Source organism: Heterocephalus glaber, unplaced genomic scaffold (genome assembly GCF_053883595.1).
Source record: "Heterocephalus glaber isolate CG9 unplaced genomic scaffold, H.glaber_assembly_v1.0 deba00001760, whole genome shotgun sequence".
NCBI classification, from domain to species: Eukaryota; Metazoa; Chordata; class Mammalia; order Rodentia; family Bathyergidae; genus Heterocephalus; species Heterocephalus glaber.
In genome coordinates this window covers 705,901-721,231 of record NW_028258457.1, presented here as the reverse complement: position 1 = coordinate 721,231, position 15,331 = coordinate 705,901, and the positions used below count along the sequence as shown (strand labels likewise).

At 51.3% G+C, this 15,331-nt stretch overlaps 1 protein-coding gene across 8 annotated transcripts in view; it reads left to right on the top strand.

Moving 5' to 3' along the window:
* Positions 1 to 15,331, top strand: part of Cacna1a (calcium voltage-gated channel subunit alpha1 A) — a 306,123-nt gene that overhangs the window by 266,076 nt on the left and 24,716 nt on the right. For all 8 annotated transcript variants that reach the window (XR_015447494.1, XM_004872432.3, XM_004872431.3 and 5 more), the window contains 3 exons: positions 863 to 1,027; positions 4,696 to 4,806; positions 10,303 to 10,386. Coding sequence is in view for 7 of the 8 variants with exons in the window: in XM_004872432.3 (XP_004872489.2) it covers positions 863 to 1,027; positions 4,696 to 4,806; positions 10,303 to 10,386 (360 nt within the window). In the remaining variant the exon portion in view is untranslated. The remainder of the gene's footprint in view (positions 1 to 862; positions 1,028 to 4,695; positions 4,807 to 10,302; positions 10,387 to 15,331) is intronic.

The window sequence follows — 15,331 nt, the reverse complement described above, 5'->3', positions numbered from 1 at the left end:
ATACCACATACACCCAGGAACCCCCCCCCCGCCCCGCCCCGTCCCGCATGCACATGCACACAAACTCACCCAGGAACCAGCTTCCAGGGCCCCGGGGCAGAACAGCAATGGCCCCAATCAGGGCACAGTGTGCAGGGTGACCCCTCCCTCAGTCTCTAAGGGAAAAGCCATCGGTCACATGGCACGTGTATGAGTCAGCTTAGACCAGGTTATGCCTCAGTAATGAGCATTCCTGCACTGGCACAAAGGGGCCGATTCTCTCCCATGCTGCAGACTGGCTCTTTTCTGTGGTATCTTTACTCTGTCCCCAGCCTGGCACAGCCACCTTCCTCTGAGATCCTTCAGAGCCAAACGAGGGGGCAGACCACTTTGCTCACACCGTCCTTAGCCAGACCAGATCCTGCGTCTGTGTCTGATGTCAGGGGCAGGGAAGGACCTAGAGCACATTCAATCTTTGCCTCTCCACCTCCCTAAAAGAAAAAGTAGGAGAAGCGAGATATTCAAGAAAGAATGGCTATGATATGCAGTTGGCTCTCATTTGAGTCCAGACTCAGCCCCCTTGGCCGCTGTGCCTCCTCAGACAAGCAGCTCTGCCTCTCTGAGCCTGTATTCCTCATCAGCAGAGCAGGCTATAGACTCGTCTTGGCTGAGGAGAGTCTGAGATCATGAGGCCTCCCCACTCACAAGCTGGCCGGCAGGGTGCAGCTTCCGGGGCAGCTGTGGTGCAGGAGGAGGGGAGCAGTTCTGAGGAAAACAAGTAGCAGGAGCCCCGGCATCTGGATAGCTGCGCCTGGGAGCTGTGTGGGGTCGGGGGCAGAGGGCTCGACATCCGGCCCCTTACGTGTCTGTCTCCTCACCCCAGAGAGCCTGCATCGACTTCGCCATCAGTGCGAAGCCGCTGACCCGGCACATGCCACAGAACAAGCAGAGCTTCCAGTACCGCATGTGGCAGTTTGTGGTGTCCCCGCCATTCGAGTACACCATCATGGCCATGATTGCCCTCAACACCATCGTGCTGATGATGAAGGTGAGCCATGGCCACCTCTCCCCTCGGCAACAAACTCGGTCACCTCCCAGCCCTCGCGCCAGCTGCTCCCTCCGCTGTCCACACTGTTCCCACCACACTTTCTGGCCAGCTCCTGGTCCCAGTTGCCCCAGAGGACCCCTCCCCTGACTGCCCCAAACTGCGCCAGACCCTGTCTTGGCCGGCTTCCTGGTGACACGAGGAAGTTAGTGTTGAGTACTCAGTGGAGTCTCCACCATCCTAAGAGCTCTTGGAGCCACAGCCCTGAATCCATAGACCTCAGCCAGGGTCTGACTCAGCAGGAGGACACCCCCAGGAATGTATGTGATACACCTGTCATCCCAGCAATCCAGGAGGCTGAGGTAGGAGGATTCCAACTTCGAGTCCAGTCTGGGTGTCTTAGCAAGACCCTGTTTCAAAGATAGCTTTGGTTTGTTTTTCTTTTCGGTACCGGGGATCAAACTCAGGACCTTGTGCTTGCAAGGCAGGTGGCAGCACCACTGAGCTAAATCCCTGGCACTTTTATTTTATTTTATTGGTACCGGGGATTGAACTGGGGACCTTGTGCTTGTGAGGCAGACAGTGGAACCACTGAGCTAAATCCCTGGCCCTGACCCTGTTTCTATTTAAAAAATAGAAGAGGTTGGGGATGTAGCTCAGGGCAGAGCCCCAGTGCTAAAAAGATGGGTAGGGGGAGGAAGGAACAAAGGAAGGAAGGGAGGGGAAAAGAAAGCACTGTGAAATGAGGGAGGAGGAATGAGTTGCAGGGCCTCAGAGCCTATTCATGGTCAAATCTCAAAATCTGTTACCCTGAGGTTCAGAGTTCTGGGTTCAAGTTCAACTCTGCCATGTAACTCACTGTTTCATTTCCCACAAGTCCCCAGTGATGTCCTGGGGCCTCACTTTCTCTGTCAATAAAATGGGAGGATTGGATGAGAAAACCCAGGCAATCTTAGTGCTTTCCTAGCACTTAATACATGTAGCTAATCATTCTTCTTTTTTCCAGTACTTAGGATTGAACCCAGAGCATTTGCACTGAACCTACATCTCCAGCTGTTTTTTAAAAAAAATTTTAATTTTGAGACAGGGTCTCCCTAAGTCACTAAATTGCTGGGCTCCAACTTGCAATCCTCCTGCCCCAGCCTCCCAGAACACCACCATGCCCAGCTTAGCTGTTAATTCTTTTTTTTATTGTTCTTTTGAGACAGGTTCTCACTGCGTGGCCCAGGCTGGCCTCAAACTCATGGTGATCCTCCTGTCTCAGCCTCCCGAGCACTGGGGTCACAGGTGTGTGCCACCACGCTCAGCTTAGCTGTTAATTCTTGAATGGCGGGAAGGCTGGGCTGATTCACTCCTGAAAGTTCTCTCCTATGGTGACCTCCTTGCTTGGTGGGGCTGAAACCAGGCATGGCACAGCCCTCTGCAGTATATTCCTGTGCTGGGTTTCTTCCTCGACATACATGTTAGAGTGGAGTTTATGTGTAAATTAGGCACAGGAGGTTGGGTGTGGCTCAGGGGCAGAGAGAATACTCAGCATGCGGAAGGCAAAGGCGTCACATTCCATCCCCAGCAACAAATAAGTAATAAGTAAGGCACAGGACTGAGATTAGCAACAGTGATTAATAATAAAGTAGAACATTCATGACAATCTGCTATAATAAATGTTAGCTAAAACTTACAGAATAGCCGAGTGCAGTGGTACACATCTGGTCCCAGATACTTGGGAAGCTGAGGCAGGAGGATCACTTGAGCCCTGAAATTTGAGGCTAGCCTGAGCAACATAGTGGAATCTTATCTCAAGGAGGGGAAAGTTTTTTTAATTTATGAATTATTTCTGGGATTTTTCCATTTATATTTTTGGACCTTGGGTAACTGGTAAGATGGTAAGATAAGGTGGGACTACTATATAAATAAGTTAGTTTCTTTTTTTTACTTTTCCATTTTTACTGTTCTGAACCATTTCACACAAGGAAACTGCCACGTGCATATGCATGTAATCCCAGCTACTTTGGTGGTGAGGCAGGAGGTACACAAGTTCAAGGCCCACCTGGACAACTACCCAGCATTCTGAGAGGCTGAGGCAGGAGGATCTCAAGTTCAAGTCTAGCCCAGGTAATTTAGTGAGAGCCTGTCTCAAAATATAAATGGGCAGGCCAGAGATTTAGCTCAGTGGTTCCAGCACCTGCCTTGCAAGCGCAAGGTCCCAAGTTCGATCCCCGGTACCAAAAAAAAAAAAAAAAAAAAATATATATATATATATATATATATATATATATATATATATATATATATAAATGGGCTGAGGATGTAGCTCAGTGCAAAGACCCTAGGTTCAACCGTACCACAAAGGGAAAGAGAATGAGAGAGAGAAAGACGGGGGATCTGGAAGTGATGTATCTGAGATGATAAATACACTTGTTACCCCAAATTAAGCATTATACATTATAACATGTATTGAAAGATCACACTCTACCCCCAAAACATGTAAACTATTATGTGCCATTTAAATTATACATAAATACTTTTTAATTTTAGTTTTGATCTTGGGTGTTTGAGACAGGGTCTTGCTTTGTAGTTCAGGCTGCCTTGAACTCACTATGTAGACCAACCTGGTCTTGAACTGGCAATGATCCTCCTGCCTCAGCCTCCAAGTGCTAGGATGACAGGTGTGCACCACCATGCCCAAATACATATATATGTATAAATTTGTTTTGTTTTGTTTTGTTTTTTGTACTGGGAACTGAACTCAGGGCCTCATGCTTGCGAGGCAGGTGCTATGCCGCTGAGCTACGTCTCTGGCCCAACATATATATTTTAAAGCTTTCTACAATAAAAATACCTAAAAAGAAAAATCATATATTTTATCACAAATTATAAATTTTTCACATAAATGATTGTTAAAAAAAGAAAAGATTGATATTGTGAAATAGGAAGAAAAGGTCTAAAGGAGTAGGGGAAGTGGGAGGGGTAAGGGAAAGGAAAGAAGGGAAAAGAAAAAATATGAGAAAAGGAAAAAATGGAAACAAAACCTTTGTAAATAGGGAAGGGTGGAGGGGGTGAAGGGGGGACAGGGGAATGGGGAAAAAATAAGAACCAAGATACACCATGTACAGGTACAAGCTCCCAATGATGAATGTAACTGTGTTGTATACCTAAAATGCACCGATAAACTTAATGTAAAAAAATAAAAATTTAAAAAACTGAAGAACCACTCTGGAAAAAAAAAAAGAAAGGAAAGGAAAAGTCAAAGAAAGCAACCACAGACAGGATGCCTCCCTCTATATCCTGTCAGGGCTTTACCAAACCAGGCTGTCCTAGGATCTGGGATGCCAAGACAGATCAGAAGAAAGCTTTTGGCCAGGCATGGTGGTACACATCTTTTATCCCAGAACTTGGGAGGCTGAGGCAGGAGGATCACCTCAAATTGAGGTCAGTCTGGGCTACATAGCAAGTTCAAGGCCCGCCTGCACTACATAGCGAAACCCTGTCTCAAAAAAAATTTTTTTTCTTTTATTTTGAATATGAAAAGATGCCCACAGACCTGGGAAGATCTGGGCTTTTTGGAGCCTTTGCTCAGTCCTTTCCTAGTATCCAAGTCCTGCCCCAGGAAGGACACTCAGGAAGTTGGCTTCCTAGGCTGACCCTGCCACCCTCTCCTCTTCCTCCTCTAGTTCTATGGAGCCTCAGCTGCTTATGAAAATGCCCTGAGGGTGTTCAACATCGTCTTCACCTCCCTTTTCTCTCTGGAATGTGTGCTCAAAGTCATGGCCTTTGGGATTCTGGTAAGTATGGCCATGGGCACAACTGTGGGCTGGGGAAGCCAGGGGTCACTGGATGCTGGGCGATAGTCTCCCCACTCAGTTCCAGGACCACCACCCCCCAGGGTGGCTTAGGCATCATGCTGATGGCTACAAACCCTACTTCAGCATCCCTGTGCTCACCACATAATTCCATTGAGACCGATGCTTTTGAGTGTCACTGTACCCAAAACTGTAGGGATTCAGTTACTCCTCCAGAGGATCCCTTGAGAGAGCAGTTGTCATTCATTTAGAGATAAGGAGGCCACAATCAGAAGCTAACAAGTGCATGATGTTCACGATGTCTTAACCTCAATCCACAGAACCAATTGTCACTCATAGAGCCCTGCGTGCCAACAGGTGTGCAGATAACCAGCATGAAATGTTCAGGAAATCAGCATCTAATCTCGCCACATGCCTTAGACTCTACCCTACTCAGATCTGTTTCTTTTTCTTTTAAATGGATTTTATGAGCCACTAGCTTGATTTCATCTCCACTGATGCACACAGTCTTAACTACAGCCTTTTGGCCCCTAAGATTGGATCTGCAGATGAGGGTGGGGTATTGTGGCCTCACGGAAATTAGATGGAAAAAAAACCTCCCATCTTCATTTTTCACCACCCACTGACTTAATTGCAGCGTTTTGTTTCATCTTGAAGGCTGATGTGCTCATTCGCTTTCCATCACTGTCACAAAATACCTGAGTTAGTTAACTTCCAGGGAAGAAAAGTTTATTTGACTCATGGTTTCTGAGGTTTTACTTCATGGACTGTTGCCCTGTTGCATTTGGACCTGGGGTGAGCAGAGCATTATGGCAGGAATGTGATGGAGCAAAGCCACTCACCCCATGATGGCTGGGAAGCAGAGAGAGACAGGAAGGAGCCAGGGTCCTAATACCCCTTTGAGGCCACACCCCATGACCTCATTTCTTCCCATTAGGCCCCACCTCTCAAAGATTCCACCACCTCCCTGCAGTGTAGCCTGTAGGCTAGGAGCCAAGCCTTCAACCCATAGGCCTTTAGGAGACACTTATCCAAAGCATAGCAGCAGATGACAAAACCTATGAAGTATTATCAGTATGGTCCATGTCACATGTAAAAATCAGATATTTTCACAGTGCATGACAGGGGTTGCAGATACCTCTGATTCTTATCCATGATCATTATTGTTTTAAAATGCTGGTGGCCATTAGACCTACATTGAGAACTTAGTATTTGGTGTATTGATGAAGTACATGAAGTGTTGGATCATTATTTTAAAAATTTTTTTGCAAAAGTATATCAATCAGAAGAACAGTTCTCCTTCTGATTCTGGCTATTTTTTCTCTCTCTCTCTTTTTTTTTTCCTGTACTGGGGATCAAACTCCGGTCCTTGCACTTTCGGGGCAGGTGCCGGAACCACTGAGCTAAATCCCAGCCCTGGCTATTTTATTTTATGGATTTACCAGTGTTACTCTGAGAAAGTCTTTCAAGATGGCTAAGGGAGATCGTAATACAAAAAAAGAAAGGAAGGGAGTTAGGGAGAGAAGGGAAGGGAAGAAGGAAGGGAGAGCGAGAGAAGAGAGGGGAAAGGAGGAAGGAAAGGAAGGAGGGAGGGAGGGAGAGAACAAGGAGGAGGGAGAGAAAAGAAAAGAGCCAGGCATGGTGGCACACAGCTGTAAACCCAGCACTCTGGGAGCCTGAGGCAGGAGAATCACAAGTTTGAGGCCAGCCTATCCAACTTAGAGACTTAGCAAAACCCTGTCTCAGAATGAAAAAGGGCTGTGCATGTAGCTCAGAACAAAGGTCCTGCATTCCATCTCCAGCAACACAAAAGGAGGAGGAGAAAGAAGAGGAGAAGGAAAAGAAGAAGAAAGGGCTGCTGATAGGCTGTGACTTGGAATATATTAGTCAGCTTTCCATTGCTATGACAAAATACTTGAAATAATCAACTTAAGGGAAGGAGAGATTTATTTTAGCTCACAGTTCTGGTCCACATTGAGTTGGCACTGTAGCTTGGGACCTGTGGAGGCATGGTCCATGCTGGCGGGAGCCCTTGACAGAGGAAGCTTGTTCACCTCTGAGCAGCCTAGAAGCGAAAAGACAGAAAGGGGCTGGGGAGGGCCGGGATTTAGCTCAGTGACACAACATCTCCCTTGTAAGCACAAGGCCCTGAGTTCAATTCCTGGTACCAAAAAGGGGGGTGGCTAGAGTCCTAACAGCCCCTCCAAGGCCACAGCCCCAGTGACCTCACTTCCTCCCACTAGGCTCCACCTCTCAAAGGCCTCACTACCTCCTTGTGGCTCCACAGATTGGTTTATCACAGATTGCGATAAAACATAAACCTTTGGAAGACATTGAGGATCCAAATGATAGCATGGAGGAACTTGTTAAATGACTTTTTGAAGGTCCCCAGTGAATGGCTGAGCTGGCACTTGAGCCAGGATGTCTACTTTCTTAATGACTGGTTGAGTCCAGTCCACCTCTGAAGAGAATGGCTCTCAAAAGCCTGGATCCACCTTGGCTTACTGAGGTGGCTAAGGGCATCAGCGTCAGTGCTGGAGAAACCTGAATCCAAACCCCGCCTCATGCATGTCATGCACAGGTTCTGCCCCTGGCTGTCATCAGAAGGGCACTGAACAGTATGCCTGTGTCCGAAGAACTGAGAGTAGAGCCCAGTGTGAAGTGAGTGCCTGTTGGTGCTAGGGAGGGTCACAATAAAAAAAAATACCCACCTGCCTTTGTTCTCTGAAGCAGTGGCTTTGCTGGGGAGGAGATCTACCCATATGAAGCACTGTAACCGAGCACTCTGGGAGGCTGAGGCAGGAGGATCACACGTTCAAGCCCATCCTGGGCCACTTACTAAGCAAGACCTTGTCTCAAAACTTAAAGGAATAATGGCAATAATAAAATGGGATATAGCTCAAGGCAAAGGCCCTAAGTTCAATCCCTAGCACTGCAAAAAGAAAAAAATGGCATGGTGCCCCCAACGGACCTCCAAAAGTTCTGATTCGCTTGGCTGCGCAGCCCCTGTTTCTAATGAGGGTCCCAAGGGAAAACCAAGGTCCCACGGGGCTGCTGGGCATGGCACTTAGGGCCCCCAGTCAGAGGAGACACCTGCATCTGAACATGGACAGCGGCCCGGCCTTCTAGAGTTGAGGATGACACCCATGGGCTGTGTGACGCGGATGCAGAACGTGGATAGGGAAGAACCCAGCTTCCTGTGCACAGTTCTGGCTTCTGATCCTGCCTCCGCCCCTCTGTAGCTGTATGGCCTCAGCCAGCTCCTTGGCCTCTTTGTACAGGATGGGGATTCTCTGCACCTGGCCCCCAGGACAGAGAGGAGCTGGGTATGCAGTTGTTTCATTCTTTTAGTGGTAAGGTGATTGATTCTTCTGCCAGGAGCTAAGGCTCCATCTCCCTCCTGATCCTGAAGTAGCCTGCGCTGATCCCTTTTCCATTGTAGATGAAGCCCAGAATAACCCCATATGGCATTCAGGCACTAGAAGGAAACCTTCCAGCCCTGAGGTTTAAAGGCTGTGTACAGATACCTAGAAGATGGTTTCATTTGCTGTTCTTCAAAAGCAGAGCCTGAGACGAAGATTAAGTCCAGGGAGTTTATCTGGGAAAAGACCCCAGGAAGGATAGGAGAGGAAAAGGGAAGAAGAGTGAGAACAGGAAGACACCCAGGAAGCAGAAGGGCTGCCTCAGGGTCGCATGCTCTGAGGCCCCAGCCCCAGCCCTGACTGCTCTGGTGAGGACCCTGAGGGCCCGTGTTCTCCACAGGACCCACTCAGGCCCCGGGGAAGGCCAGCCCCCGTTGGACCTCATTCTTAGTTCCAGGCAAGGTGTTGCTAGGAGTGAACTCATAAGTCAGAGTCCGGTTCCCTCCTAAAGGAGCAAGCACTACCATTTCTGTGCTAATTTGAGGAGAGCAGGGGGTCCTCAGAGGGTTGGGGGCTGTTGTGTTCACCAAACAGCATGGGCTATTTCAGCATTTTCACAGTAACAATGCACCAGTACCAATGTACAGCCAGCACTCAGCCCAGCAATGTATCAGTCAGGAAAGATCAAGTTAAGCTGCAGTGACAAACATGCCCTATATCTCAGTGGCTTCCATCAACAAATGGTTTTGGGGCTGGGGATTTAGTGCAGTGGCACCGTGCCTGCCTTGCAAATGCAAGGTCCTGAATTCAATCCCCAGTACCCCCTCCCCCCAAAAATGGTTTTGTTTTCTCCTTTGGGTTTTTATTTGTTTGTTTGTTTTGGTTTTGGTACCGAGGTTCAAACTTGGGTCCTTGTGCTTGCAAGGTAGGGGGCGGAACCACTGAGCTAAATCCCTAGCCCTCTTTTGGGTTTTTTTACACTGAGGGGAGGGGCGGGGCTTTTTCTTCCTAGTTGCCCAGGGACTTGGGCTCATGGAGTAGCTCCTATCTGGATGTTGCTGGTCCCCAGGCCCAGTTTTTTTTGCTGTTGTTTTTGTTTTTTTACCGGGGGATCGAACTGAGGACCTTGCACTTTCGAGGCAGGCGCAGTGCCACTGAGCCAAATCCCCAGCCTGCCAGGCCCAGTTTTGAGAGAATTGTGGAGACCCCCTTTCTGGCCAGGAAGAGACCACACTACCTCTGCTCACAGAAGCCATGAAGCCCCACCTAACCACAAGGAGTCAGGAAGCACAGCTCATGTGTGCTGGAAGGCTCAAGGCCATTGTTCCCAAGCCCAGGCCACATCTCTGTTATTGTCCTCCTCCAGATCAGGAAATGTTGGCCCAGAGAGATTGAGCCACTTGCCCACAACCATACAGCTCTGGTAGTAGAACTGGGATTTGAACTCAGAGTCTGCCTGCTTGGCAAGTGTGCCATATAGACAGTGGGGTCCTGAATGCAGATCCTGGACCCTGGGTTCAAATCCTGGCTGCACACCTCTGTGTGCTTCCTCAGGCAGATGAGTAGCTTTCGTCTCCAAGCCCAGGTGGCCACAGGAGATGGGTGAAGCTCTTTCCCTAAGAAACCCTTGTGAGGACCCCCATGAGGCCCTTCATAAAGCACCTGGCTTGGAGAGACAGACCCCACTTCAGTGGGCAGCCTCTAGCCTAGCAAAGGGGAAACAAAACCAGAAGCCTCATCTGGAGCCAAGCAAGTCATGGCAAGGCCTGGGAGACCCAAGAAGGGGGACTTGGATCAGATGAGAAGAGGATCTGGTGGGCCTGATGCCCCACACCTATAATCCCAGCACTCTGGGAGGCTGAAGCAGGAGGATTGAGTTTGAGGCCAGCCTGGGCTACAAAGCCAGACCCTATCTCAAAAAACTGAAAAAAAAAGGCCTGGGGATGCAGCTTGGTGGGAAGAACCTGGGTTTCATCCCCAGCACTGAAACAGCCACTACTGTAGTAACACATGCACCTGAATGGCGACAGTGGTTCCCCTGACGTGCCCCCATCAGCCCGGGGTCCCGGCATGGAGCCCTCCATTGGCATCTCTGTCTTATGGGTCCCTGTTCTAGAATTATTTCCGTGATGCCTGGAACATCTTCGACTTTGTGACTGTTCTGGGCAGCATCACAGACATCCTCGTGACGGAGTTTGGGGTGAGTCTCCCGCCGGCTTTTCTCCAGGTGGCTCCGGCCTAAATGGGGTGAGGAATGGGGTGGGGCAGGTCCCGAGGACCATGGCCACATCCAGGGCGGCCACTGGGGGAGAACGGGGTGGGGGGCACAGGCACCCCCCTAGGGAGCAGTGGGGGGTGGCTGAGCCCCAGGGTAGGGCCAGCCCCCCAGAGTGGGCACCCCCACTTCTGGGCCGTGGGTTTGAGTAAATAATGTGGGTTTGCACCGACCAGACCCAAGGAGCCCTGTTCCAAACAGCGCAAGGTTCCAGGGCCACGCAGAGCCAGGTGGAGACTCTGCACCTCACACACCATCCCTTCTCATTTTCCGAAATGTGGGGGCCCAGAGTCCCTGTCCCAGACCCTGTCCTTGGCCATTTGCCAGTGAGCCCAGGCTTGGGGACCCTCAGGAGATGCACTGAGGGTAGGGTGTTCCCCCAGGGGCAAAGGGACCAGGAACTGAGGCAGGTACAGCAGCACCCTAACAACAATGACAGTAATAAGAGCTGGCGAGGGTCGTACCCTTGGCTGCTGGCCAGGTGCTGTGCCAAGCATGTCATATGGATTGGCTTCTGTTGAGGGTCTCCTAGCAGTGCCTAAGAATTCTTTCAGCCTGGCACAGTGGCTCATGCCTGTCATTCCAGTGCTCTGGGAGGCTGAGGCAGGAGCATTGCAAGTTTGAGCCCAGTCCAGACAGCTTAGAACTTAGTGAGAGCCTGTCTCAAAATTTTAAAAAAATTTAAAGGGCTGGGGATGTAGCTCAGTGTGAAGGCCCTAGGTTCAATCCGTAAGACCACAAAAAACAAAAAAGTTTCCTCGAAGGATCCAGCTGGTAGGATCTGAACACAGAGACTCATGCCAGGGAGGGGAAGGGGACACACCTGGATGGTAGGGCGCAGCCCTCGGCCTCCGTAGGAGCTGTCACCTGCCCGGTGTGGAAGTGGGAAGAGCCCTGGTAGAGCCCAGAGCCAGAGCCAGCAGAGAGCAGGAGGAAAAGACATCCCCGCCTCTGTCCCCTGCTGCCTCCATCTCCTGCCAGCACCACCCACTGGCCAAGGTGAACCAGAAAGAGGCCAGGGGACCCGCCCAAGGTCACATATCCAAGCCTAGGAACTCCCGAGTGCCAGCCTGAGGATGTCCCAGGCTGCCCCGCAGAACCTGCTCCTGCTGTCTTCTGTGCTGCATTCGAGGGAGGTGGGGACTGCGGCAGGCAGTCAGGAGTGCTTGCAGCCCAGCTGAGCCCATGGTGACCTTAAGCCTGCATCCCAGAGTTGAGGAACTGCTTAGCGTCCAGCAGGGCAGGTGGAAGAAGTTGAAACCTGTGATTGTTGGTGACAGACCCATAGGGTGAGATCCTGACTGCCTGTCCTGCTTGGCAGCACCGGGAAGGGCAGGATGGTGAGGAATAGAAGCCAATCAGACGTCAGGACCTGTGCAGTAGCCAGACAGCCCTCCCGACCATCTGCTTGATCTTGGACAGCTTATTACCTACTCTTGCATAGATTGGGATCCACAGTTGCAGCTGACCTCATCAACTCTTTACAGACTCCCATTCATGCATGCATTCAACAGGCACTGTTATAGATGATGGAGATGGAGCACAGGGGCAAGACAGATAGGCATGCAGAATGCCTGCCCCCCAAGAACCAATGCTCTAGGGAGGGAGACAACTTTTTTTTTTTGTAAGAAAGAGCGGTCAAGCCAGGTGTAGTGGTTCATGCTTGTGGTGGTATACTCAGGAGGCTGAGGCAGGGTAGCTGTGAGTTCAAGGCCAGATTGGCCAACATAGAGAGTGCAAGGACAGCTTGAACTACATAGCAAGACCCTGTCTCAAACAAAAAACAAACAGAAGAAGAAAGAGACTGGGGCCAACGCTGAGTATGAAGACCCTGGGTTCAGCCCTCCATATTGCAAAAAAATTAAAATTAAAACTTAAAAAATAAAGTGCAATCAATGTAAAGTGCTTGGCACAGAACCCGTTAGGTAATAGTTCCCAAATGGTGGTTATTATTACTGCTATTGCTGTTGTTGCCATGAATGCACTTGGGTGTCATTTTAAGGGAAAGAGAGCAGGTGGGTTTGGGCCACACACGATGACCAGGTCTAACCTGCGTTAGATCAACTGCCCTCTCTGCCTCCCAGGTAAGGCCAGCAGGTCTGAGGCCAGAGCTCAGCTGGGATGAGCCTGGGGAGGGGCTCTGGGGAAGACAGGAGTGGGGCGCTGCAGGGCAGAGACGCCAGCACTGGCCGGCTTCAGCTGCTGGCCCCCAGGTGGACGGGGTGGCGTGGGTTTGTCCTGTACTCAATGGATAATGACTGTGTTTCTTGTCTCTTTTCATGCCTGCTGTTTAAACTGTATATTGGCACAACGCCGTCTGAAAAACTCATCCAATCAAAATGCACTATGAAATCCATTTGCTCATCCGTGACGTGGTCTATGTACTCATACACCAATGACTTTATCTCCCAACCCGCCACCACCACCACCCCCACTCCCCGCCCGGGAACCGAAACCCATTGGTTTTTTGGCACTGGTTACAAATCAACCTAAAAAACGCTGAAACGCCTCCCCAACCGCCCCCGCCCGCCCGCTTCCCCTCCATCTTCAACATCTGCATCTAGAATCCGGTTGGTGTTACTTCTTTCTGCAGTCTAAATGCCCTACATTAACTGTGAACGCACCTCTCGCATCTCTATGGCATGACCCACCCCGGCTTTTTGCGGATGCCTGCTGTGCCCCGCCTCCCTTCTGTCCGTCTGTCCTCTCCCAGGCCCCACCCAGCCCCTCGCCCTCTGTGTCCCTAAATCCCTGTGGTGTTTTTTATCCAGCTTTAGATTGGGGCTTCAGTCTGAGTAGGTGTGGGTCTTTTGCAGATGACGGGCTGTGATTTTCCCTGTGGGCCTCTCTGCCAGGACTAGAGGGCCACCTCACCCCACACACATCACGCACACTCAGGGCTGTTGGAGGTGCGCCCACTCCCACTGCTTCTCAGCATCAGAAAGCTCCCAGACCTCCCCCCATCCCCGGGCTGGGTCTCTCAATCTCCCTTCTCCCTCCCTCTCTCCCTCTCTGTCACATCCTTCACCCTGCACGTCACACCCACAACCCTGCATACACCCCCTCCCCATTTCCCGGTCCCTTTCACAGCCCTCACTGCAACAAACCCACCTGCCCTGCCCTGCCCTGCCCTGCCCTTGACCAATGAGCCTCTGAAGGGCCTGCACTGGGCACCCTTCCTGTGGGCAGTACACATGCATCCATCCACCGGACAGCTAATGAGTCCTTATTTGATGGCACCATTGGCGTAGTGGACAAAAATGGCCACATCACTGCCCCCACCCCTTGCCTACAGTGAGGATAAGGAGGCAGGCACTGGTCTGATAACCCACTTGAAATTGTAGCTGTGCTGCAGGCTGATGCTGAGCAGCATTGACAAAGTGGAAAAGGAAGAAAAGGACATTCCAGGCCCCAGAGCAGTGCATGCAAAGGTCCTGAGGAAGGATAGAGTGTGCAGGAGTCAGAGTCTGGAAAGGGCAAGTGGGGACTCTGACTGGAGCACAGAAAGCAGAAGGCTGCCTCAGAAAGCTAAGCAGGCAGGATCCTGGGACTTTGGTGTGGAATCAGCTTTATCCTAAGCACCAAGAGTGGCCAAAGAAGGTTTGATGTAAGGATGGCGCCATCAGGACTGTGATTAGACAAGACCACCACAGCTGTGAAGCAAGATGGGGCTGGGCTGGAGGGGAGAAAACCAGTGAGAGTTGTCAGTAACGGGGTAGAGACAGCAGGAGCCTCCCCAAGACCTAGAGATGGGGCAGATCTGGGTTGAGGGGATGTGAGGCACTGTGGGGTGTTCCCAAGCCTGGCTGGAAACCAGGAGGTGGCAGTTAGGCAGGGCCAGGCAAGGGCTGGGCTGGGGGAAAGAGCAAGTGTGGACATGGTGAGATCGAGGTGGCCTTGCAGGCAGGCAGGCAGGTGGACGGTCTGGAGTGTGGATGTGAGCTCAGGGCTGGAAGTGGGGTCTGCAATGGCAGGGTTCCTCTGGAGCCCCTGGGCAGGTGGCTTCCATGTGCTGCTGCACCCTGAGGGACAGCTGCCCCCAGGAATGTCACTAGAACAGAGAGGACCCCAAGGACAAGGAGCAGAGGGAATGGTCCAGGAGGGGGCGCCTTGCAGTTCTGTGGACACCCCAAGTCATAGTGCAGACCCGAGAAGCCATGGAGGGCAGAACAGGGCTGACTGGGCCTCCCCACCCCCCCTCCCCCATCCCACCCCACCCTCACGTGTGCCCCCTCTCCTGCGCCAGGACAGCATGCTCTCTGTACATCCCGCTGCTTCTGTAGTGGCAGCTCCACCCCGAGGCTGTTCCCAGAGCCTGCCTGCCTGTGCATGTCCCACCGAGCCCACATGTTATGGTCCGCCCCGTGGAAGGGATGGCTTGTACTCTGGGAGTACACGGGAGGATGCTGGGGACACCTGGGTCATCACCCCCATCTCCAGATGGAGCTTGGTGCCAGGCAGGGCTGGGAGTCAGATCAGCAAAGCACCGAGCTGACTCTTCACCAAGCTGGGTTTGGGGGCTTGTATGAGGCACCTGGGATGACAGGCTGGGGCAGGAGAGTCCAGGGTAGAAGGCTCCAGCTCCTTTCCCACCCTGATGTCTAAGGGTCGACTGGCATCAGCCAGAAAACACAGATGTACCAGCAAACCCAAAGGCCTCTTGCAAGCCTCCAGAGTCCCTGGGCTCCAGTCCCTGCCTCTCAGCTCCCAGGCCACAGCTAGTGCAGGACACAGACCTGGTGGTGGTAAGAACCTGCCAGGAAATGCCGAGGAGAAAGACTGCCCACAGAACTCACTGCCAAAGCAGGAGGCCGGCTGTGGTTGTCAGGGGAACCTATACAGTCACTGCGAGCCATTTGGGGGAAGCCAG